This window comes from Rhinoraja longicauda, chromosome 16, assembly GCF_053455715.1.
Source record: "Rhinoraja longicauda isolate Sanriku21f chromosome 16, sRhiLon1.1, whole genome shotgun sequence".
NCBI lineage: Eukaryota > Metazoa > Chordata > Chondrichthyes > Rajiformes > Arhynchobatidae > Rhinoraja > Rhinoraja longicauda.
Genome location: NC_135968.1, coordinates 18799522 through 18823463, shown reverse-complemented (window position 1 = coordinate 18823463; position 23942 = coordinate 18799522). Strand labels below are relative to the sequence as shown.

General features: G+C 46.7%; 1 protein-coding gene across 1 annotated transcript in view; it reads left to right on the top strand.

The window, feature by feature from the left end:
- The window catches only part of hpse2 (heparanase 2), a 144234-nt gene that overhangs the window by 99241 nt on the left and 21051 nt on the right, over window positions 1-23942 (top strand). Inside the window, exons 8-9 of the mRNA XM_078413359.1 lie at window positions 3509-3615; window positions 4327-4441. Of these exons, the coding sequence (XP_078269485.1) occupies window positions 3509-3615; window positions 4327-4441 (222 nt within the window). The remainder of the gene's footprint in view (window positions 1-3508; window positions 3616-4326; window positions 4442-23942) is intronic.

Below are 23942 nucleotides of genomic sequence, written 5' to 3'. Positions count from 1 at the left end.
ATATAGCACGGAAACCGGCCCTTTGGCCACCGAGTCCATGCCAACCATTGATCACCCATTCACACTCAGTCTACTGTTTTAATTTCCAATGGAGAAAAACACCCTATCCTCGACTACACAGGTGGGCTGTGTTTGCATGCCAAGACTTAAGAGAAGATAGACACAAAATGCTGGAGTAACTCAGCGGGACAGGCAGCATCTCTGGAGAGAAGGAATGGGTGATGTTTCTGGTCGAGACCCTTCTTCAGACTGATGTCAATCACATTAATGCAATAACATAACAAATAAATATATAATGATCAATAAAAAAATAAATCATCAGCAATACCAGATAGCCAGATTATAATAGTGAAAAACTGAAGAATGTAGTGCAACCAAAACATAGTAGAACACAAGTGCTGAAGTAACTCAGTGGGTCAGGCAGCATCTCTGGTAAACATGGATGGGTAACGCTTTGGGCCAGGATCCTTCTTCAGACTGATTGTGGGGGTGGGTCTTTGATGATATTGGCTGCCATTTTGAGGCAGCACCTCCTGCTGAACCATTCGATGGTGGGGAGGTCAGCACCCTTGATGTACTGGCCTGTGTCTATCACTTTCTGCAGCCTCCTTTGTACCTGGGCATTCGAGTTATTGAACCAGGCCGTGATACAACCAGTCAGTATGCTCCCTACTGTACATAGAAACATAGAAAATATGTGCAGGGGGAGGTCATTTGGGCCTTCGAGCCAGCATCGCCATTCATTGTGATCATGGCTGATCATCAACAATCAGTAACCTGTGCCTGCCTTCTCCCCATATCCCTTGATTCCACCAGCCCCTAGAGCTCTATCTAACTCTCTTTTAAATTCATCCAGTGAATTGGCCTCCACTGCCTTCGATGGCAGAGAATTCTGCAAATTCACAACTCTCTGGGTGAAAATGTTTCTTCTCACCTCAGTTTTAAATGGCCTCCCCTTTATTCTTAGACTGTGGCCTCTGGTTCTGGACTCCTCCAACATTGAGAACATTTTTCCTGCATCTAGCTTGTCTAGTTCTTTTACAATTTTATACGTCTCTATAAGATACACACTTGTCTCTATACACTTGTAGAAGTTCAATAGAGTACTCAGCAACATGTGACATCTCCGCAATCTTCTAAGGAAGTAGAGGTGTTGATGAGATTTCTTTGTGATTGCATCAAAGTGGTGGGCCCATGACAGATCTTCAGAGCCACGCGTTTCCAGGAAATTGAGCTGTTGACTCTCTCCACTACTGTCAGGTTAATGAAGGCAAATTTGTGTATCTTCAGCTTTCCCTTCCTGAAGTCAACGCTGAGCTCCTTGGTCATGCTAACATTGAGAGCAAGATTGTAGTTCTGGCACCATGCAATCAGCGTATCGATCTCTCTCATCAAAGAAAACTCATCGACGATTCTATCTCGTTAAAAGATTGAGGAGATTAGGGGGTAAATTGCCGAAAACTGCATTGGACTTCAAATGTACGGTAGTGAGCCTACTGACTGGTTGCATCACTGCCTGGTTTGGAAACTCGAACGTTCATGACCAAAGGTGACTGCAGAGATTGGTAGGCACTACCCGGTTCATCATGGGTATGGACCTCACCTCTCTCAAAGGAATCTACTTCCTGTTTTTTTGTCCAACGACGGTGATATGGCTGGCAAATTTAAGAACAGCGTTGGAGGTGTGCATATGGCTACACACTCGCAGTAATGGAGAGAGGAGAGCAAGGGACTGAGCGAACAGTCTTGAGATGCACACGCTGGTTTATACCAAAGATAAACACAAAGTGCTGGAGTAACTCAGCGGGTCAGGCAGCATCCCTGGAGAAAAAGGATGGGCGACGTTTCAGGTCGGGACCCTTCTTCAGATTATATTCGCTGCCTTCTCGAAGCAGACTTTTCTCGCCTCCAGTGCTTTCCACCACCCCGCTCCCCCCCATCCCCCCTTCCACTTTCAGTTGAAGAAGGTTCCCAACCTGAAAAACGTCACCTGTCCTTTTTCTCCAGAGATGCTGCCTGACCCACTGATTTACTCCAGCACTTTGTGTCTGTCTGTGGAGGAGGAAGTGTTGTTGCCAATTCGCACCGATTGTAACATTGGGACCAATTATTTTGCTTGACTACGAGTCAAGTATGCGCCAATGTGCAGCCAGTACATCGCGTACAGCTCTTAATCATTTCTGCCTTCAGGCAGCCGCAGATCAACTTGTTTTGACTGTTTCTCATAAGCCTACATTCTTAGCCACAGCAGAATACTTTTATATCAAGGCTTGTCCCATTGAAGAACAAGAGACTGATATCTTAAACAAAAAAATTATTAAAGCCTGTCCAGTGAATTCTAAGGCGCAGTAAACTTGTTTTCAAAAACTCCTCAAATACCATTAAATATTGGCAGGCATTTGAGAGCTTTGCGAAGAACAGCTTAATCTGGACTGTTCTGGTACCCTCAAATCCGAGTCCCTTTACCCAAGGTTACTCTCCACCCTTCCCTTTTGAACTTAAAGCACTTTGAATTCTAACACTTTTTACTTCCAATGCAGAGGGTTTATCAGGGCCTGCAGGTGCTGCCCGACCTGTTGAACATTTCCGACGCTTTCCATTTATGATTGGGGAGTGTTGTAGAGCAGAGGGATCTAGGAGCATAAGTACATAGTTTATTGAAAGTGGCATCACAGGTCGATAGGATGATCAAAAAGGCTTTTTGCACTTTGGCCTTCGTCCGTCAGAGCACTGAATATCGAAGTTGGGAGGTCATATTGTAGTTGTACAAGACATTGGTAAGGTCACATTTACAATGTTGTGTTCTGATTTAGGTACCATGTTATAGAAGAGATGTTGTCAAGCTGGAAAGGGTGCAGCGAAGATTGACAAGAATATTGCCAAGACTTGAGGGCCTAAGATATAGGGAGAGTTTGAGCAGATCAGTACTCTATTCCTTGGAGCGCAGGAGGGCGAGGGTTGATCTTATATAAATGTGCAAAAATCACGAGAGGGCTGGATCAGGTAGATGCACAGTCTCTTGCACAGAGCAGGGGAATCGACAACCAGAGGACATAGGTTTAAGGTGAGGGGGGGAAGTTTTAATAGGAATCTGAGGGGTAACTTTTTCACACAAAGGGCGGTGGGTGTATGGAACGAGCTGCCAGAGGAGGTGGTTGAGGCAGGAACTATCACAACGTTTAAAAAACCTTTGGGCAGGTACATGGCTAGAATAGGTTAGAGGAATATGAGCTAATACGGGCAGGTGGCTAGTCTGATCGGTCTGAAGAAGAGTCTTGTCCCGAAACGGCACCTATTCATGTCCTCAGGAGATGTTGCTTGACCCGTTGAGTTACTCCAGCACTTTGTGTCCTTTTGTGTAAACCGGCATCTGCAGTTCCTTGTTTCTATCATTCTGGTAAACGTCTTCTGAATCCCTCCAAAGCATCTAAATCTTTCCTGTATTGTCCACCAGAACAGCAACATAAGATCGACGCCCATACTTTGAAGTCTGTTTTCATTCCAACAGATCGTGAATTCTCATGCACCAGGGAAAAAAGTTTGGCTAGCAGGAGTTGGCCCGTCGTGGGCTGGAGGGACCTCAAACCTCTCGGATACCTTTGCAGCGGGATTTCTGTAAGTCACTGAATTCAAATGCTCTGACCGATAATCAGACAAATGTTCGGACCACCTCTTGCACTGCCATGGACCTGTTTGTCTAATTTAGTTTAGTTTAGAGATACAGTGTGCAAACAATCCCTTCGGCCCACCGAGTCCACGTCGGCCAGCGATCCCTCATACAAGAGGTCTGTCCTACACTCTAGGGACAATTTTACAGAAGCCAATTAACCTACAGACCTGCACGTCTTTGGAGTGTGGGAGGAAACTGGAGCACCCGGAGGAAACCCACCAAGTCACAAGGAGAACGTAGAAACTCCACACAGACAGCACCCAGAGTTAGTTTCCAACCCGGGTCTCTGGCACTTTAAGGCAGCAACTCTACCGCTGTGCCACTGTGCCACCCAACCTGAGGAGCAACTTTTTCACACGGAGGTTGGTGGGAATATGGAACGATTTGCCAGAGGAGGTGGTTGAGGCAGGTACTATCACAACATTTAAGACATTTGGACAGGTACATGGATAGGTTAGGTTTAGAGGGATATGGGCCAAAGGCAGGTAGGTGGGACTAGTGTAGATGGGGCATGTTGGTTGGTATGGGCAAGTTCAGTGGAAAAGACTGTTTCCACGCTCTATGACTCTATGAACCAGGGATTTCACAGCAACCTGCAGTAGATGACAATAAATGACTCTGAATCTGAATCTGAATCATTCCTTCTTTTCCCTCAGCTGGTTAAACACACTGGGAATGTCGGCCAAACAAGGTATGGACGTGGTGTTCCGAAATTCATTCTTTGACCATGGATACAATCACCTGGTGGATCAAAACTTCAACCCACTGCCGGTAAGCTGAAAGAAGTCTTCACTTCTTCCTGCCTTGTTACCAGGACTTTCTAACGAGTCCCGATGGAAACAAGGACAGCGCGGTGGCGCAGTGGTAGATTTGCTGCCTCACAGCACCAGAGATCTGGGTTCGATCCGTTCAACTACGGGTGCTATCTGTATATGGAGTTTGTATGTTCTCCCTGTGACCACGTGGGTTTTCTGAGTGCTCTGATTTCCTCCCACACTCCAAAGACGTGCAGGTTTGTAGGTCTAGTAGTATTTGCCCTCAAATATTTGTCATTTCCACCCTGGGTGTCTATCCTATCCATGCCTCTCATAATTGTGTATACTTCTATCAGTTCTCCCTTCAACTGCCAGCATTACGGAGAAAACAATCCAAGTCTGTCCAACCTTTCCCTGTAGCCAATAACATCTAATTCAGGCATCATTCTGGTAAACCTCCTCCGCACTCTCTCTAATCTCCTCTGCCTGCATGTGATCCAAATCCTTCCATTCCCTGCATATCCATGTGTCTATCTAATAGCCTCTTAAACTCCGCTCTCGCATCTGCCTCCACCACCAGCCCTGGCAGCGCGTTCAAGGCACCCACTGCTCCATGCATTAAATACTGGCCTCACACTAATAGGATTAGTGTAAAGTGACCAGCTTCCTTCTGTGACCCTTTGACACCAACATAGTCTCGGAACACTAACTCAAACCTGCTGCCTTAATCTCTTCAATCCTCCCCCTCTGAATCTTATGCACCTCCCCCCTGAGAAGTACCAGCCCCTCTTAGCATAGTATCTCAGCAGGGAGGGACCTGACTCCCGAGGAGCACGGATCCAGCAGATGTAAAGTTGCTGCTCACATCAAAGCGAATGGGCAGCTAACGTGCAGCTGGAGGAACGCCATGATGGAAGGTCCCGGCTGCTTTGATTTCCCCCCATAAATTGCAAAGCCACAACCAGGTGCTGTGAGACTGGGAGGTCAAAAGCTGCACGCTGTTTCCATTGGCAGGTCGCCGCCAATGTAGCTTGAAAGCAGCAATAGTTTGAGTTGAATTGAGTTGAGTTTAGTTTATGGTCACGTCTACTGAGGTACAGTGAAACTTTTGTTGCCCACTAGCCAGTCAGTGGAATAATAACACATGATTGTAATCGAGCCATCCATAGTGTACAGATACACAATAAAGGGATTAACGTGAGTAACGTTTAGTGCAAGATAAAGTCAAATCAAAGATAGTCTGAGGGTCTCCAATGAGGTAGATAGTAGCTGAGGACTACTCTCTAATTCTTGGTACAAGCTGTGTGTGTGCAAGAATGGTTCAAGAACCGGAGGACGTAGGTTTAAGATGAGGGGGGATCGTTTAGGAACCTGAGCGGTAACTTTTTCACACAAAGGGTGCTGGGTATATGGAACGAGCTGCCGGAGGAGGTAGTTGAGGCAGGTACTATTACAATGTTGAAGAAATATTTCGACAGGTTCATGGATAGGACAGGTTTAGAGGAATATGGGCCAGACACGGGCAGGTGGGACTAGTGTAGGTGGGGCATGTTGGTGTGTGTGGGCAAGGTAACTTCAGTGATACAGCGCGGAAACAGGCCCTTCGGCCCACCAAGTCCGCACCGACTAGTGATCGCCCTGTGCACCAACACTACCCTAACACACCAGGGACAATTTTACAATGTTACCGAAGCCAATTAACGTACAAACCCGCACATGTGTGGGAGGAAACTAGAGCACCTGGTGAAAACCCACGCAGTCACAGGGAGAAAGTAAAAACCATACAGACAGCACCTGTGGTCAGAATCGAACCTGCTGTAAAGTAGCAACCCTACTGCTGTGCCACTGTGCCTCCGCCACCACTGTGGTGGAATCCATGCTGTTGGACCCGAGTCTGTCTCTGTCAAGACCATGCGGTGGAATAGTGCACTAGTCACTCCCACGTTAGTAGATGTCAAGCACAGGAGGGATAAAGTCCCTGGCTCTAGAATCGCCCTCTTTAACCATCTCAGGACCCACAGAAAAGACTCACAAGGAGGACAATCATACTCGATTTCAAGAGATTCGTAAGTTCATAAATTCTAGGAGCAGAATTAGGCTATGCGGCTCATCAAGTCTACTCCACCATTCAATCATGGCTTGCCTATCTTTCACCCCCATTCTCCTGCCTTCTACCCTTAACCCCTGACATCCTTACTAATTAAAAATCTGTCACTTTCCACCTTCAAAATACCCAATGACGGCCTCCACAGCCATCAGGGGCAATGAATTCCAAAGATTCACCCCCCTTCTGATCGCCGATGAGGTCCACGATTTAAAATCCCATCGGAAAGGTGACAATGGAACTTTCTGTCGGAATGGAGTTCTATGTTTGATTATCTTCATTGGCAGACGTTGGACCATTTTGGATTGTTTTCTCTGGTTGCGGGGAGACCTGACAGAAGTATATAAAATTATTTAGAGGCATAGATAGGAGTTTGTACGTTCTCCCTGTGACCACGTGGGTTTTCTCCGGGTGCTCCGGTTTCCTCCCACATTCCAAAGACGTGCAAGTTTGTAGGTTGATTGGCTTCTGTAAATCATCCCTGGTGTGTCGGGTAGAACTAGTGTATGGGTGACCATTGGTTGGCATGGACTCGGAGGGCCAAAGGGCCGGTTTCCACGCTGTATCATGAAACTAACATAGACAAGATAGACGATAGCTTTGGAATTACAGGAGATATGCGCGGCAAGTTCTTTTGCAGAGAGGGTGGTGGGTGCCTGGAACGTGCTGCCGGAGGTGGAGGTGGAGGTGGATACGATTCTAGTGTTCAGGAGGCCTTTAGATAGGCACATAGATATACAGGGAATCGAGGGATATGGATCACGTGCAGTCAGAGGAGACTAGTTTACCTTGGCATCTTGAAACATTGTAGTCCGAAGGGCCTGTCCTGTGCTGTACTGTTATATGCTCCAAGACTTGGGACCTACACCCAACCTACTGGTCTGCAAATAATCCCTCGCAAGGTGCCACAAACACTTGGTCCATCTGTTCAGATTCTGTTACCATGGTGACGTGACATACTGTGGATTTTATTTTTCCTGAGCATAATTTTATTGGAAGTGATCTAATTTTAAACATAAACCTTGTTTTGCTACTGTCCCTGAAGAATCTTAGGCTCGACATGGTTGAGAGACCACCTTTCTGATGTCCTCAATTTATAGTGTACAATGTCCTTCGAAGCTGATCTCGGCATGATCGGCAATGTTTCTTTCATGTTTATTGGCTCATAAAGCTTCACCTGCATATTAAATTGGTTAACTTGGCAGTGCTGCGCAGTACACAGAACATAGAACTGTACAGCCCACAATGTCTCTGCTGAACATGATGCCAAGACCAACTCTTATCAGTCTATGCACATTCCCTGCATATCCATGTGCCTATCCAAAAGTCTCTTAAACACCACTATCGTATCTGCCTCAACCACCACCCCTGGCAGCGCGTTCCAGACACCCACCACCTTCTGTGCAAAAAAGATGCCCCGCACATCTGCTTTAAACTTTGCCTCCCTCCCCACTGAACGATATTCCCTTTATCGTATATCTGTACACTGTGGATGGCTCGATTGTAATCATGTGTTGTCTGTCCGCTGACTGGTTAGTACGTAACAAAATAGCTTTTCACTGTACCACGGTATACGTTAGGCTAAACTAAACTATAACTGATCTCATCTGCCTGTACATGACCCACATCCCTCTATTCTCTGCATATCCATGTGCCTATTTATAAGCCTCTTAAATGCCGCTATCACATCTGCCTCTACCCACCACTGCTGACAATATGTTCGAGGCACTCACCACCCTTTGTGCAAAAAAGTCAAGCCACACATCTTCTTTTAAATGTTGCCTCTCTCACCTGAAAGCAATGTCCTCTAGTATTTGATATTTCCATGCACTCTGAAATAACCCAGCAAGTCTTGCATTTGAGAGGGAGTCAGGGGCAGATCATAACTACTGCTGCCACCAGGGTTATGCACAAGTCACAAACAAATTGTGCAAGTGAAACGAGGACGGAGAATGGGGTTGTGAGGGAAAAAAGATCAGCCACGATCGAATGGTGGAGCAGACTTGATGGACTGAATGGCCAAATTCTTCTCTTATGCCGTATGATCTTAGGGAATCAATAAACACATCAATTGTTTCATGCTGTCAAAACTATAGCAGTAAAAACCTTTGAAATACCCTGTTTTATTCCTTCCTATTTTGCACCAATAGTAAGTTTGTCTTCTGTCACAGAATTTCCCTGCATAACAGCACCAAATCTCTTCCAGTACTCTTAAAACTATTCAACCAACAGACCTTTCTTTTCCCCCCGTGAGAATAGATTTGTAATGGATCAGTAATGTTACAGTTTTTCCTCCACTTGTATCCCAGGGGGCAGAAGAAACTCTTAACTTTTGACTTGGTGGTTAACCTAAGCAGCCCATAGTCACCTCCCCAGTATGATTCAATACATATGTACGAAAATAACTCCTGATATAAAGCCCTCTCTGGGATTGCTCACTGTGTTTGTTACAGAACCATTAATGGCAATAGGTCTCTCTTGCAAACCAATATCTACAGTACATCAAATGGCAGAGATTGTCTTAGTTAAAACGTTTGTTAGATAGTTTACATAGAACAGTACAGCACAGGAACAAGCCTTTCGGCCCACGTCATCAGTGCTGGACATGAGGCCAAGACCAGCTCTTACCTGTCTGCACATAATCCATATCCCTCCATTACCTGCATATACATGTGCCTATCCAACATTCTCTTATTGTAAATGCCACTGTTGTATCTGCCTCAACCACCACACCCAGCAGCGCGTTCTGGGCACCTACCACCTTATGTGTAATAAAACCTGTCTCACACATCTCTTCTAAACGTTGCTCCTCTCCCCTTAAAACTATGCCCTCTAGTATTTGATATTTCCATCCTGAGAAACAGGTTCTGACTACCCCATCTATGCCTTTATTCACAAAATGCTGGAGTAACTCAGCAGGTCAGGCAGCATCTCAGGAGAGAAGGAATGTCGCCCATTCCCGAGATGCTGCCTGACCTGCTGAGTTACTCCAGCATTTTGTGAATAAATACCTTCGATTTGTACCAGCATCTGCAGCTATTTTCTTATACACCCCATCTATGCCTCTCACAATTTTATATACTTCCATCAAGTTTCCCCTCAGCCTCCGGCAGTCCAGAGAAAACAATCTGCCCGACATCTCCTTGTAGCCAATACCCCTTAACACAGGGATCATTCCGGTCAACCATCTCTGCACCCTTTCCAATGCCCCATCCTTTCTCTAATGTGGCAGTCAGAAGAGCACACAATACTCCAAATGCGGCCTAACCAAATTCCTATAAACCTGCAAAAATGTACATCGTTTCTGATTGCCGAAGACCCAAGATAAGGTGACCTACTAATATATAATATTACATGGAGTCAGAGTCATACAGCACGGAAACAGGCCCTTTGGCCCAATTTATCCATGCCGTCCAAGATGCCCCATCTACACTAGTCCCACCTTCCCACGTTTGACCCATATCCCTCTAAACCTTTCCTATCTATGTATCTGTTCAAATGTTTATTAAAATATTTAGTGCAAGATAGAGTCCAGTAAAGTCTGATTAAAGGTAGTTGTAAGGTCTCCAATGAGGTAGATGGCAGATCAGGACCGCTCTCTAGTTGGTGATCGGATGGTTCAATTGCCTGATAACTGCCGGGAAGAAAATGTCCCTGAATCTGGAGGAGTGCATTTTCAAACCTCTGTACCTCTTGCCTGATGGGAGAGGGGATAAGAGGGCGTGGCTGGAGTGAGACTCATCCTTGATTTTGCTGGTGACCTTGCCGAGGCAGCATGGTGGAGATGGAGTCAAGGGAAGGGAGGTTGGTTTGCGTGATGGTCTGGGCTGCGTCCACAATTCTCTGCAATTTATTGTTTGTGTTTGTGAGTGTGACTGTGTGTGTGCATATGTGTGTGTGTGTGACTGTATGACTGTGTGTGTATATGTGTGTGTGACTGTGTGTGTGCATATGTGTGTGTGTGACTGTGTATATGTGTGTGTGACTGTGTGGTGTGACTGTGTACATATGTGTGTGTGTGACTGTATGACTGTGTGTATATGTGTGTGTGACTGTATGACTGTGTGTATATGTGTGTGTGTGACTGCGTGGTATGACTGTGTGTGTCCCCCTGTGTGCAAGTGAGTGTGTTTGTGCATTTTTTTCTGTTTCCATGCCTGCATGTTGTGTGAATGTCTTTGTGAGTGTGTGTTATCCCAATATAGTTTGTGAGACGTTTGCTCCGTACTGACTTTATTTCTTGGAGCTCGGATCGGTCATACAGTTTTTCCCGTGGGAGCTATCAGAAGGATGAAAGAGGTGCTAGTTTACAGTTAGGAATGTAAACCTGTATCAGTGATCTTCTGGGAAACATTATCTGCATGTCACTGGGCCTTGTGCACCTAATTGTCAGAACAGCACATGTCGGCTTGTTTTTGTGTGCAGATCAGCTCTTGAAAGACATGCAACCTTACACAAGGGATCGTCTAGTTTAGTTTAGTTTATTATTGTCACGTGTGCCGTGGTACAGTGAAAAGCTTTTGTCTGTGTGCTATCCAGTCAAAGAAAAGACGATACATGATTACAATCGAGCCGTCCATTGTGCACAGATAAAGGATCAAGGCTACCCCATTTAGTGCAAGATATAACATTGAAGTCCAATAAAGTCTGGTTAAAGATAGTTCAAAGGTCTCCAATGAAGTAGATGGGAGGTCAGGACTGCTCTCTAGCTGATGAGAGGATCGGTCATTTGATTGTTTGACTTTCTTTAGCTCTGCAAGTGTAACTGGCTAACTCAGATTCAGACACCACTTCATTTTTATACCTGCTCTCTTTGCAGTATCCCATCCATAACTGTAAAAGCGTGCTAAGTGCCGTCCTGTATTTAATTATGGTGAGGATCCAGGCCCCAGTCCATGATCGTGGCTGATGTAAATCCTTTGGCATCTGGGGTAAGGGGGTTGAGGAAAAGGGAAGGAAAAGCTTTTACCTTGACAGCCCGAAATGTAGAGAGTGCTCCTAGTCTCGATCCCCTTCCTCCTGCTACTGATAGAATAGTGTTTCCATGAGTAATGAAACACGTTCAGCTATGAAGAAAGGAATGGAAATACAACAGAACTGCTGGAATCGTCAGCAAAACATAAAGTGCTGGAGGATCACGTGTGTGTTGCGTGTATACATGCGTGTACACATGTGTGCGCCTACATGCGCATGCATGTGTATTTGATATGGTGTACACCTGTGTATGCATGCACATAAATGTGTGAGTGTGTGCATGCACATGTGTGCGTACGTATGTTTATGTGCGTATATTGCACACAAGTGTACACGTCCAGCGTCACCAGCAGCACTACCAGGCGAGGCAGAGGTTCACGTGCACCTCCTCCAACATCAACTATCGCAGCCGGTGTTCCTGATGTGGGCTCCTGTACATCAGCGAGACTAAGTGTGGGCAAGGCAACCATTTTGCTGAGCACTTGTGCTCAGTCTGCCAAGGCCTGCTGGGTCTCCCAGTTGTGAACCATTTTAACTCCCCTTCCCATTCCCATATTGACCCTCGTCCTCAGCACGTTTCCATCTTTACCCCCTGTTATAATCAGTCTGAAGAAAGGTCCCAAACAGCTTCATCCCCTCTGTTACCAGGCTTCTGGAGGGTCCACCATAAGCTAGGGTATTGTCCGATTCACCTCCACCACATTGCAGACATTGGACTTTGTCTATGGAAGTGACGTGCCACAATGCTGAGAACTATTCTCCACACTCTGTATCTTCCCCTTGGTCTATCCATTGTACTTGAGTCTGACCTGGTTGTATTTATGCAGAGTATATATGATCTGAAACAAAAGGAAACACAAGGTGCTGGAGTAACTCAGTGGATAAGGCAGCATCCCTGGAAAACATGAATGGATGATGTTTTGGGTCGGCCCCCTTCTCCAGGGATACTGCCCGACCCGCTGAGCAACTCCAGCACTCTGAGTGTCTGTGCATCCCGTACATGATCCGTGCGTCCCTGAGGTTCCATGTGTCTATCCAGAAGCCTCTTAAACGCCAGTAAGTACCACTATCGTATCTGCCTCCACCACCACCCATGGCAGCGCGTTCCAGGCACCCATCACCATCTGTGTAAACAATAACTTGCCCCGCACATTTCCACAAAACTTTCCCCCTCTCACTTTATAGCTATGCCTTCTAGTGTTGGACATTTCCACCCCAGGAAAAAGATTCTGAATGTCTACCCTAGCTAAGCCTTTCTATAAAGTCTCCCTCAATCTCTGACATTTCTTTGAAAAAATTACCATTGACTTCAAGGACATTTTTCATGGAATTCTTTTAATGGTAGTTTGACTTAAGGGCAACACAATGCTGCAGCGGTAGAACTGTTGCCTCAGCACCAGAGACCTGGAATCAATTCTGACTACGGGTGCTGTCTGTATGGAGTTTGTACATTCTCCCAGTGACCACAAGGGCTTTCTCCGGGTGCTCTGGTTTCCTCCCACATTCTAAAGACGTGCAGGTATGTAGGTTAATTGGCCTCTGTAAATTGTCCCTAGTGTGTAGGATAGAACCAGTGTGCAGGTAATCATTGGTCGGCGTGGTCTCGGTGGAGCTGAAGGGCCTGTTTCCACACTGTATCTCTAAACTAAACTGAACTTGCAATAGATGCAAAGTTCTGGAGTAACTCAGCTGGTCAGGCAGCATCTCTGGAGTAAAAGGATGGGTGTCGTTCTCCTTTTTCCCCCGGGATGCTGCCTGACCTGCTGAGTTACTCCAACACTTTATGCCTATCTAGGGTATAAACTAACATCTGCAGTTCTTTGTTTTTAAACTAAACTTGCCCTTTCTCAGTATTTATTCCCTTTGGAAAGCGATGTGGAACTGGCCCGTTTGGAATCTCTCTTCCTCACTTTTGATAAGCCACAAGCTAAACCCTTAATAACATGAAAAAGGTTTTTAATGTATGATCATGCATAACCACATCATTGAACTATTGTGGAGCTACTTCATTCCACAGAGAAATACAAACACTGTGGGAATGTTGACCCTTCACGGTTTCCTGAGGAAGTTGTTGAGGATGTGATAAACCACAATGAATCTGCATCCAATTGCTTTTCATATGCCTTTATCCTGATGCTGTGTCAAAGTTGTGTCTACTGACATGTCAGCTGTGGTCGCGTGCGGTTCCAGCAAGGACTCGAGGAGCAAAGAAACCACACAGGAAACCAACAAGCCAGTTGGTGACAGCTCCATCTCTGGGGAATGCACGTAACTCTTCCCCACCTCCCCCCTCCACCCCCACGCGCCTTCATAAATACTATTCAATGAAAACAATATTGACGCAAGCTTCATTTGGAAGCTGAATGATATCTAGGTTTACAATGTGGAAGTATTTTGACAAAGCCGTGTGAAGATGTAATGGACTTTTGATGGTTTCTGGTAGCATCATTAGAGGATACAACAGTTTGGTTACGAGTGGATGGCCTTGAAATTTTTGAAGATCACAAGGCATTTAAGAGACTTTTAGATGGGCACATGGATATGCAGGGAATGGAGGGAATATGAATTATGTGCAGGCAGATAAGAGTTGCTTTTGGCATCATGTTCGGCACAGACATTGTGACTGTACTGTACTGTACTGTTTAGTTTGGAGATACAGCATGGAAACAGGCCCTTCAGCCCACCAAGTCCAAGCCCACCATCAATTACCCGTTCATGCTCGTTCTATGTTATTCCTACTTTCTCAACCACTACCCTACACACTAGGGGTAATTTTGCAGAGTCTTTGGGATGTGGAAGAAAACCAGAGCTTCACAAGGAAATCCACGCAATCACAGGGAGGATCACACAGACAGTATCTGAGGATATGATCAAAAGTGGGTCTCTGGAGCTATCAGGAGAGATTGAGCATGTTAGGACTTTATTCCTTAGAGACCAGGAAACTAAGGGGAAGTCATGAGGGGAATAGAGAGGGTGAAAACACGCAGTCTTTTTCCCAGGGTTGAAGGGCACAGATTTAAGGTGAGGATGCCTGATTGAGTAGAAACCTGAGGGGCAACTCTTTTACACCATTGGTGGCACATATATGGAATGATCTGCTAGAGGAGATGATTGAGTTAGGTACAATAATAACATTTCAAATACATTTGGACAGGTACATGGTTAGAAAATGTTTTGAGGGATATGGCCAAATGCAGGACAATAGGGATGTATCACAGCATGGTTTGGGAACAGCTCTATCCAAGACTGCAAGAAATTGCAGAGTTGTGGACATAGCCCAAACCATCATGCAAACCAACCTCCCTTCCATTGACTCCATCTACACGCTGCCTCGGTAAGGCCACCAGCATAATCAAGGACGAGTCTCACCCTGGTCACTCCCTCTTCTCCCCTCTCCCATCAGGCAAGAGGCACAGAAGTGTGAAAACGCACAGCTCCAGATTCAGAGACAGTTTCTTCCCAGCTGTTATCAGACAATTGAACCGTTCTCTCACCAGCTAGAGAGCGGTCCTGACCTCCCATCTACCTCATTGGAGACCTTCAACCTATCTTTAATTGGACCTTTTTGGACCTTTTCCACCGTTTAAATTTACTATGTTTCTGGGCATGAATTTGTATTATCCTCCCAGTAGCAAGATCACATTGTGACAGCTCCCTACATTATATATCAAAAGGAATGAGGAAAGGAAACAGGTTCACATGCGGTGGTTAAATAAGCAAACTATTAATACAGAGAAAAAATGATCCACAGATGTGAGTCCGAATCCCACCATGGAAATGTGACGCCTGCCAATGAGATAAATCTGGGATTCAGAAGCCAAAGCTCTTCTCAGTAACGGTGACTAAGAAATTAGAACAGAACAGCACAGGAACAGGCCCTTTGGTCCACAGTCCATGCCCATATCCCTCCATTCCCTGCATAACCATGTGCCTATCTAAAAGCCTCCAAAAGCCTCACTATCATATCTGCCTCCGCCACCATCCCTGGCAGCGCACTCCAGGCACCCACCAATTTCTGTGTAAAAACACTTGCCCCACACATCTCCTTTAAACCAACCCCCTCTGACCTCAGAAGGCAGTGGAGGCCAATTCTCTGAATGCATTCAAGAGAGAGCTAGATAGAGCTGTTAAGGATAGCGGAGTCAGGGGGTATGGGGAGAAGGCAGGAACGGGGTACTGATTGAGAATGATCAGCCATGATTACATTGAATGGTGGTGCTGGCTCAAAGGGCCGAATGGCCTCCTGCACCTATTGTTGATGACAGGTAGTTGATGAACGCAACCCCAAACGATGCATGTTGGCGTTGAACCGGTCGACCCCTGTATGGAGCCGGTTCAGGACGACCCACTCTTTACGGGGCATGTCCAAGCCGGGTGCGGCTGTGGTGTTCGGTGCGACAGTGAATTGAAGAAGTCGCGATGTCTGTTCCCAGCTGGTTCTCCATGCTCCTAGTATGTTGAAACCGGAGCCACAGAGGGTCGCTGCATGACGGGAGAAAGGGTGATGAGATGACAGGCGTTGAGGTCCCAGTTGCTGTGAATCCTGGGCGAGGTGGTGCAAAGGATGTTTGGCGTCCGATGGGGCCTTGCACACCAGCCTATGAGTGAAGAACTCTCTGCGAAGCTTGGCGGGTGCGATTGCAGGGGAAAGTGCCCGGGGATGGGGTGGTTTGGGTAGGAAGGGACGTGTGGACCAGGGAGTTACGGAGGGAGCGGTCTCTGCGGAACGTAGAAAGGGGAGGGGATGGGAAGATATGGCCAGTGGTGGGGTCCCGTTGTAGGTGACGGAAATGTTGGCGGATGATTTGTTGGATACGCTGGCTGGTGGGGTGGAAGGTGAGAATGAGGGGGATTCTGTCCTTGTTACGAATGGGGGGAGGGGGAGCAAGAGCGGAGCTGCGGGATGTAGAAGAGACCCTAGTGAGAACCTCATCTATAATGGAAGTGGGGAAGCCCCGTTTCCTGAAGAATGAGGACATCTCTGATGCCCTAGTGTGAAACACCTCATCCTGGGCGCAGATGCGGTGTAGACGGAGGAATTGGGAGTAGGGGATAGACTTTTTGCAGGAGACAGGGTGGGAAGAAGTGTAGTCCAGATAGCTGTGCGAGTCAGTGGGTTTATAGTAGATGTCAGTCACTAGTCTGTCTCCTGTGATGGAGATGGTGAGGTCCAGAACGGGAGGGAGATGTCGGAGATAGTCCAAGTATATTTAAGGGCAGAATGGAAATTGGAAGTGAAGTGTATGAAGTCAGTGAGATCTGCATGGGTACAAGAGGTAGCACCAATGCAGTCGACGATGTAGCGGAGGTAGTGTTCGGGGATGGGGCCGGTGTACGCCCGGAACAGGGATTGTTCGACGTACCCGACAAAGAGGCAGGCATAGCTAGGGCCCATGCGAGTGCCCATAGCTACGCCTCTGGTTTCTTACACTACTAGTTTCACCCCAAGGTATGTAGGAAATGGATTGTAGGGTAGGGGTGACCCATTGAGGGTGACGGTTAGCTGGCGTTGAGCTTCCTTGTTGTTCAGGTGAAAGGCCGTTGTGGTGGTTTTGCCACACTCAGTTTTAGTCTCATGTTGTTGACCTCCCCGTGGTGAGCCCTGTCAACTGACCTCAGTCAGACCAACGACAACAAACAGAGACAGCAGAAGCAGAAAAAGTCCAATTAAAGATAGTCCAAGGATCTCCAGTGAGGTAGATAATTTAGTTTAGTATAGTTTAGTTTAGTTTAGTTTAGAGATACAGCATGGAAACAGGACCTTCATGCCATCGAGTCCGTGCTGACCAGTATTCCCCCCATACACTGACATTATTCTACTCACTAGAGACAATATACAATTTTTAAAGAAGCCATTTAACCTACAAACTTGCATGTCTTTGGATTGTGGGAAGAAACGGGAGCACCTGGAGAAAACCCACGCGGTCACAGGGAGAACGTACAAACTCTGTACAGACAGCACCCACAGTCAGGATCAAACCCAGGCCTCTGGCGCTGGAGGGCAGCAACCCTACCTCTGCGCCACCGCTCCATCCTTGATGGTAGCTTAGGACCGCTCTCTGGTTAATGATAGGTGGGTCAGTTGCCTGATAACTGAAATGATTAGTTAAATACTTCCAAGGGCTACAGGATTACCCAACAGTTAACAGAGGGGAATAGTCGGCTGCTGATTCACTCACAGAGGACACCAGACTCGTGGTCGATGATTGAAGGGCAGATTAGTAAAGTAAATTGTTAGATTATTTTTATTGCAATCTAAAAGCACTTCCTTCTGGGAAAGGCCAAATCCGGTTGTAATTAGTGTAATGAGTTTATATTGGCCATCTTAGAACAGACCACAAGGCCAAGCCACAGTTCTATTCCTGATGTGAAAACAAAGTTTGTTATGATTGCAAACCAGGGATAGATTCATAGAGTCATACAGCGTGGAAACAGGCCCTTCGGCCCAACTTGGTCACGCCAACCAACATGTCCCTTCTACACCAGTCACACCCGCCTACGCTTTGTACGTAACCCTTTAAACGTATCCTATCAACGCACCTGCCTCTTAAATGTTATGATAGTACCTGCCTCAACTACCTCCTCTGGCAGCCCGTTCCATAAACCCATTACCCTTTGTGTACAAATGTTACCCCCCCAGTTTCCCATTAAAACTTCCCTCCCCCCCCCCCCCCCCCCCCCCCGCCCCCCCACTTTAGACCTATGTCCTCTGGTTTGTGATTCTCCCTACTCAGGGCAAAAGACTTTGTGCATTTGTCGAATCTATTTTTCTCATGACGAGTTTATCAATTTGAACTCCACTTGGGAACCATTTCAGAATGCACATTGCATCTCAGTCCATAACTCACAGCCTATTTGTTTTGGGGTAATTGTTGTGAACAAAGTTCTGTGAGTCTGTAATATTGTCTCCAAAGTGTTTTCAAGCATCCTTCTTAATTGACTTAATGTGCTTCTTTGCTTATGTGCTTATTTATTTTGCAATATTGCATTTTGAGCCTTTTTGTGAACTGGTTCTTGTCTACAATCTTCTTCAAGCTTTAGGGCGACACAGTGGCACAGTAGGTAGGGGTGCAGGCCTAGCAGCACAAGAGACCCGGGTTCGATCCTGACATGGAGTTTGCATGTTCTCCCTGTGACCACGTGGGTTTTCTCCAGGTGCTCCGGTTTCCTCCCACATCCCCAAAGACGTGCAGGTTTGTTTGTTACAAGTGGACACAAAGAGCTGGAGTAACTCAGGGGCCAGGCAGCATATGTGGAGAACCCTTCTTCAGACTGATTGATAATTGGCCTCCATAAATTGCCCCAATTGTGTAGGGAGTGGTTGCAAAAGTAGGATAACACAGAACTAGAGTGAATGGGAGATTGATCAGTGCACTGAAGGGCCTATGGTAAAGTCTCTTGACATGGAAGTCAGTGCTCTTGTGCTTGCACGTAATCTGACAAATTTACATGTTAACAGGCTACTTGTTTGCGTTCTTTAGACTTTAGAGATATGGTGTGGAAAGAGGCCCTTTAGCCCACCGAGTCCACGCCGAACAGCGATCACCTCGTACACTAACACTACCCTGCACACTTGGGACAATTTACAAATGTTACCAAAGCCATTTAACCTACAAACCTGTACATCTTTGGAGTGTGGGAGGAAACCGGAACACCCGGAGCAAATTCACACAGTCACGGGGAGAACGTACAAACTCCGTACAGGCAGCACCCGTAAACAGGATTAATCCCGGGTCTCTGGCGCCGTGAGGCAGCAACTCTACTGCTGCGCCACTGTGCCATGCCAGCGCCATGGTTTGAATTATTTAGAAAGCCCAGTCTTCATCTCCCACTATCTCAGCGTTGCTGCAATGAAATGGCAGAGTTAAACCTGCCACATGACAGTCTCCTCTGGAAAGTAAACTGTGTGAGAACAGAATCAATTACACAAGCAGAAACAATTAGTGTTTATTTCTGTAGCAATCTTAAATTCAAAGAAAACAACAAAAAAACACACTGATAAGGAAATTTAGCCGAGCTTCAATGAGTCAAGACTAAAGAGTGTGGTTTGAAAAGCAGTGGGTCTAAATAACAACTTATTTGCAATTAAATTATCCAAGATCATTGATTCAGTACCAAAAACAGTTCTCTCACATAACTGGACCCAGTCAAGTGGGAATGAGATTAAAAGCTCTGGTCACTGGTCCTATGAAAGCCATATCCTTATATAATAAACCAACCCAATGCAATCATCCAATTCCTCCCAGGTTACACTGAATGAAGATTATCTAGCGTGGCTGTTGAAGAGAAGACATTATTTAGATACATAATGTCTTTGAATCCTTGTACCTGAATGATCTCATCTGTATGTGATGTTCTGCAACTGCTGCTGTATTTTGTGGCTGTTTTTGATCAGGTCAACATGGATGAGGACATATGACATTAAAACACGGATTGGGACATATGACACTAAAACATGCTTGGCTCTTGAATGGGTGGGCAAAGCAAACTGATTAGAAGTTTAAACAGTCTATCTGCTGTGCTCGAAAGTGTTGAGTTTAGCAATACTTGAGTTACATTATGAGTTCGATCCTCACTACCGATGCTGCCTGTGCGGAGTTTGCATGTTCTCCCTGTGACCGAGCGTGTTTTCTCCAGGGAGAACATGCAAACTCCGCACAGGCAGCATCGGTAGTGAGGATCGAACCCGGGTCTTTGGCGCTGTGAGGCAGCAACTCTGCTGCTGCGTCATCCTGCCGCCCTAGAATGACTGGAATGAAGAATGAAAACACTGGCCAGACTCAGCAGGCCAGCAGAGTTAAGCTTGCAGGTCAATTACTTTTCGTCAGAAGTCAGGAATAAAACAAGTTTTAAGTTGCAAACCTCTGCATCAAAACAACCTGGCAGGGAGCCGATGGAGGAGGTGTAAATGAATCCACTGTGTCGCAAGGGTAAGTAGCATGGGAGCACTAATGTGCAAACCATGCTATAACTTAAGAGATGACGGGGATTATGGCAACTTTTCTACCCACCCAAGAATATTGCATCTTTCGCAAAACATGGCCAGCTTCATAAGCATTTAATTATGACCACACTTTTACACACATCCAGTTAGGATTTGATGTTAATTAGAATTAACCGTGGGAATGTGTTTATGGTTTTATTGGTGAACTGAGGTTGGATTATATGTGAGGAAACTACCTGTGAATTATGGGAGCTTCAAATAGTTGGAGCATTACCAAGTTTATCGAACTATAGAATTTATTTTAGCTCTTTGCAAGCCAGTGCTTCTGATTTCAAAGGGCACGTTACAACAAGACGATGATCTATTTATCTTTTTTTAATTTGAATCAGGCTTGGGGAAAGATAATGTGTTAAATAACTCAACCTCAAATCAAACGGCCACTTCTCACGAGGATGAATCTATCTGCTGCACTCCGGTTTCAACACCCTCACCTCGCCCCCACCGCCCCCCCCCCCCCCCCCCCCCCCCCCGCAAGGGATGCAGATATTTCTCCCCTCCCCTCCCCCCCTCCCCCCTCCCTACATTCCCCCCTCTGGCTTCACAATTCGTAACTTTAGTTTTAATTAAGAGATGCAGCGTGGAAATAGGCCCTTCGGCCCACCGAATCCACGCCGACCGGCGATCACCCATATACTTGTTCTATCCTACACACTAGGGACAATTTACACAACCCAATTAACCTACAAACCTGCACGTCTTTGGAGTGTGGGAGGAAACTGATTGAGAATAATCAGCCATGATCACATTGAATGGCGGTGCTGGCTCGAAGGGCCGAATGGCCTCCTCCTGCACCTATTGTCTATTGAAACCGGAGCACCAGGGGAAAACCCACGTGGTCACAGGGAGAAGGTGCAAACTCCGTACAGACAGCACCCGTGGTCGGGATTGAACCTGAGTCTCTGGCGCTGTGAGGCAGCAGCTCCACCACTGTGCTACCGTGCCACTTTGGCAGCCTGGCAACCCTTCAATCCTTTTGTCTCACAGCTTCTGGTTTAATCTGGCCCTTGCTCCAACCATCTGCCTATCAAAAACCTCCTTCCTATCACCTGCCATGTTTTGTCCTGCCCCTCCTCTCTCACAGCTTTCGGCACCTTACCATGTTCTCCACAGATGCTGCCTGAAGTGCTGAGTGATACTCCAGGACTTTGTGTCCTTTTTTGTAAACCAGTATCTGCAGTTCCTTGTTTCTACATTTTGATATGTTCTATTTTTCACACTGCCATCAGGCTATTAGATTGTGCTTTGTTCACCCATGTTCATTGTAGAGGAATTATCCCTCAGGCCTGGAGGTCATCACCATCCTCAAGGCTGGGAAACCTGCTGGTGATCCAGCTAGTTACCGACCCATCTCCCACTTGTGTACATCCTGCAAGCTGTTTGAGCACTTCCTGCTTGCTAGATTTCCTCCATTGGTCGAACCTGTTCTGCCCAGAGAGTAAGCTGGCTTTAGACCTGGTACAAGCTGCACAGATCATGTCCTTGCCCTCACTACCAATATAGAGGCTGGCTTCCAACGTGCCCTGAATACTGGTGTTGCTCTCATCGATCTGTCCTCAGCTTATGACACCGTGTGGAGACATGGTTTGTTGCTGAAAACTTCCAGAATCTTGAAGTGCCAAACCACCATGCGTGCCCTCTCATCCATCCTCAGCAACCGTAGATTTAGGGTCTCGCTTGGGGACCAGACCAACTCTGTCAGGACCCTGAGTGATGGCCTCCCCCAGGGCTCTGTCCTAGCTCCCCTACTCTTCAACATCTATGTGAGTGACATGCCAACTACCTCGTCCAGGAAGTTTGCATATGCAGATGATCTTGCCCTTGCCTACCAGGGAGCTGCCCTTGAGGATATCAGCAGAGTGCTAACACAAGACTTCAAGGGGATGGAGGAATACTTCACCTTCTGGCGACTTCGCCCCAACCCATCTAAGACAACTGTCACTGCCTCTCACCTCAGCAGTCGGCTCGCCGATGCAAAGCTCTGAGTGTCCTTTTGTGGTAAGCCGGTGAAGAATGAGGAATTCCCCAAGTACCTCGGAGTCACCCTGGACCGCACCCTCACCTGTCGTGAACACCTGAAGAGGGTGGATGATAAACTGAAAGCAAGGGTCAACATCATCAGGAAACTTGCAGGCAACAGCTGGGGATCCAATGCACACACCCTCCGTAACGCAAGCTTAGCCCTAGTCTACTCAACAGCCGAGTTTTGCTCAACAGCTTGGGCTAATAGCTGCCACACCAAACGAGTGGACACTCCTTAACTCTGCAATGCGGGTCATCACAGGGACGCTTAAGTCAACACCTTTGCAGTGGCTCCCTGTCCTCCCTCACATCGCCCCTCCCAGCACACGCAGAAGGGAGAGGATGTTGAAAGATTGGTGCACCATCGAGGCTAATCCTGACCTTCCCATCCACGCTGACTTGAACAATCTGCCCAACATGCGCCTGAAGTCCTGCAAACCTTTCTGGTCTTCAGCCAAATCCCTGGAAGACTTTGACCCCAAGACTGTGTGGTGCAGAGCCTGGAAAGATGCCAACGCCAACAATGGAGAGGTCATCACAGACCCCACAGTGAAACCACCGGGATTTGACCTCCATCGCAAGCAATGGCCAACCCTGAACAGGATCCGCACCCTCCACGCAAGAACAGCCCATCACCTGCACAAGTGGGGGAAGACAGACAGCCCTGCTTGTGACTGCGGATATCCAGGCCAGACCATCCCACACATCGTGAATGACTGCTCATTGAGGCTTTTCCCTGGTGGCATCAAGGCCATCCACCCAGCAACTGATGCCCCCCATCTACCCTAGACCTACAACTTTAGGCTGTGCACGCCATATGCAAGAAGAAGAAGTTCAAGCTATTGAACACGACAACCTACCAATCAGCATCAAACTACATAGACTTGGGGACATTATTGTTTACCTTGCACTATTATTGTCCATTTATTTGTCTATTTTGTTTATATACTGAACTTTTTGTTGTTGTTTATTACGGCTTTTACAGAGGACTATGTTTATACATCTGTTGAGCTGCTACTAGTAAGAATTCCATCGTTCCGTTTCAGGACATCTGACAATGAAACACTCTTGACTCTTTGTTGACACCCTTTCTTCAACCTTACCATCCGTCCAAGCCTGGTTTCCTAGTTAGCCATCCCGACAACGATGAGTGGCACTTTAGAGATACAGCGTGGAAACAGGCACTTCGGCCCATTGAGTCCATCACCAGTTCTATGCTGTTCCACTTGTACATCCAACACACTAGGGACAATTTACAGTATTGACAATCAACCTACAACCATCTCCGGTTCCATCCCACCCACCCTTTACTCCCCCCCCCCACCCCCCCCCCCCCCCCCCGTCTCCAGAATGATTATCTCTCTCTCAGTCTTGCCACCTCTCTCTCAGACTTGCCATCTCCTCGTTGCCAATGTC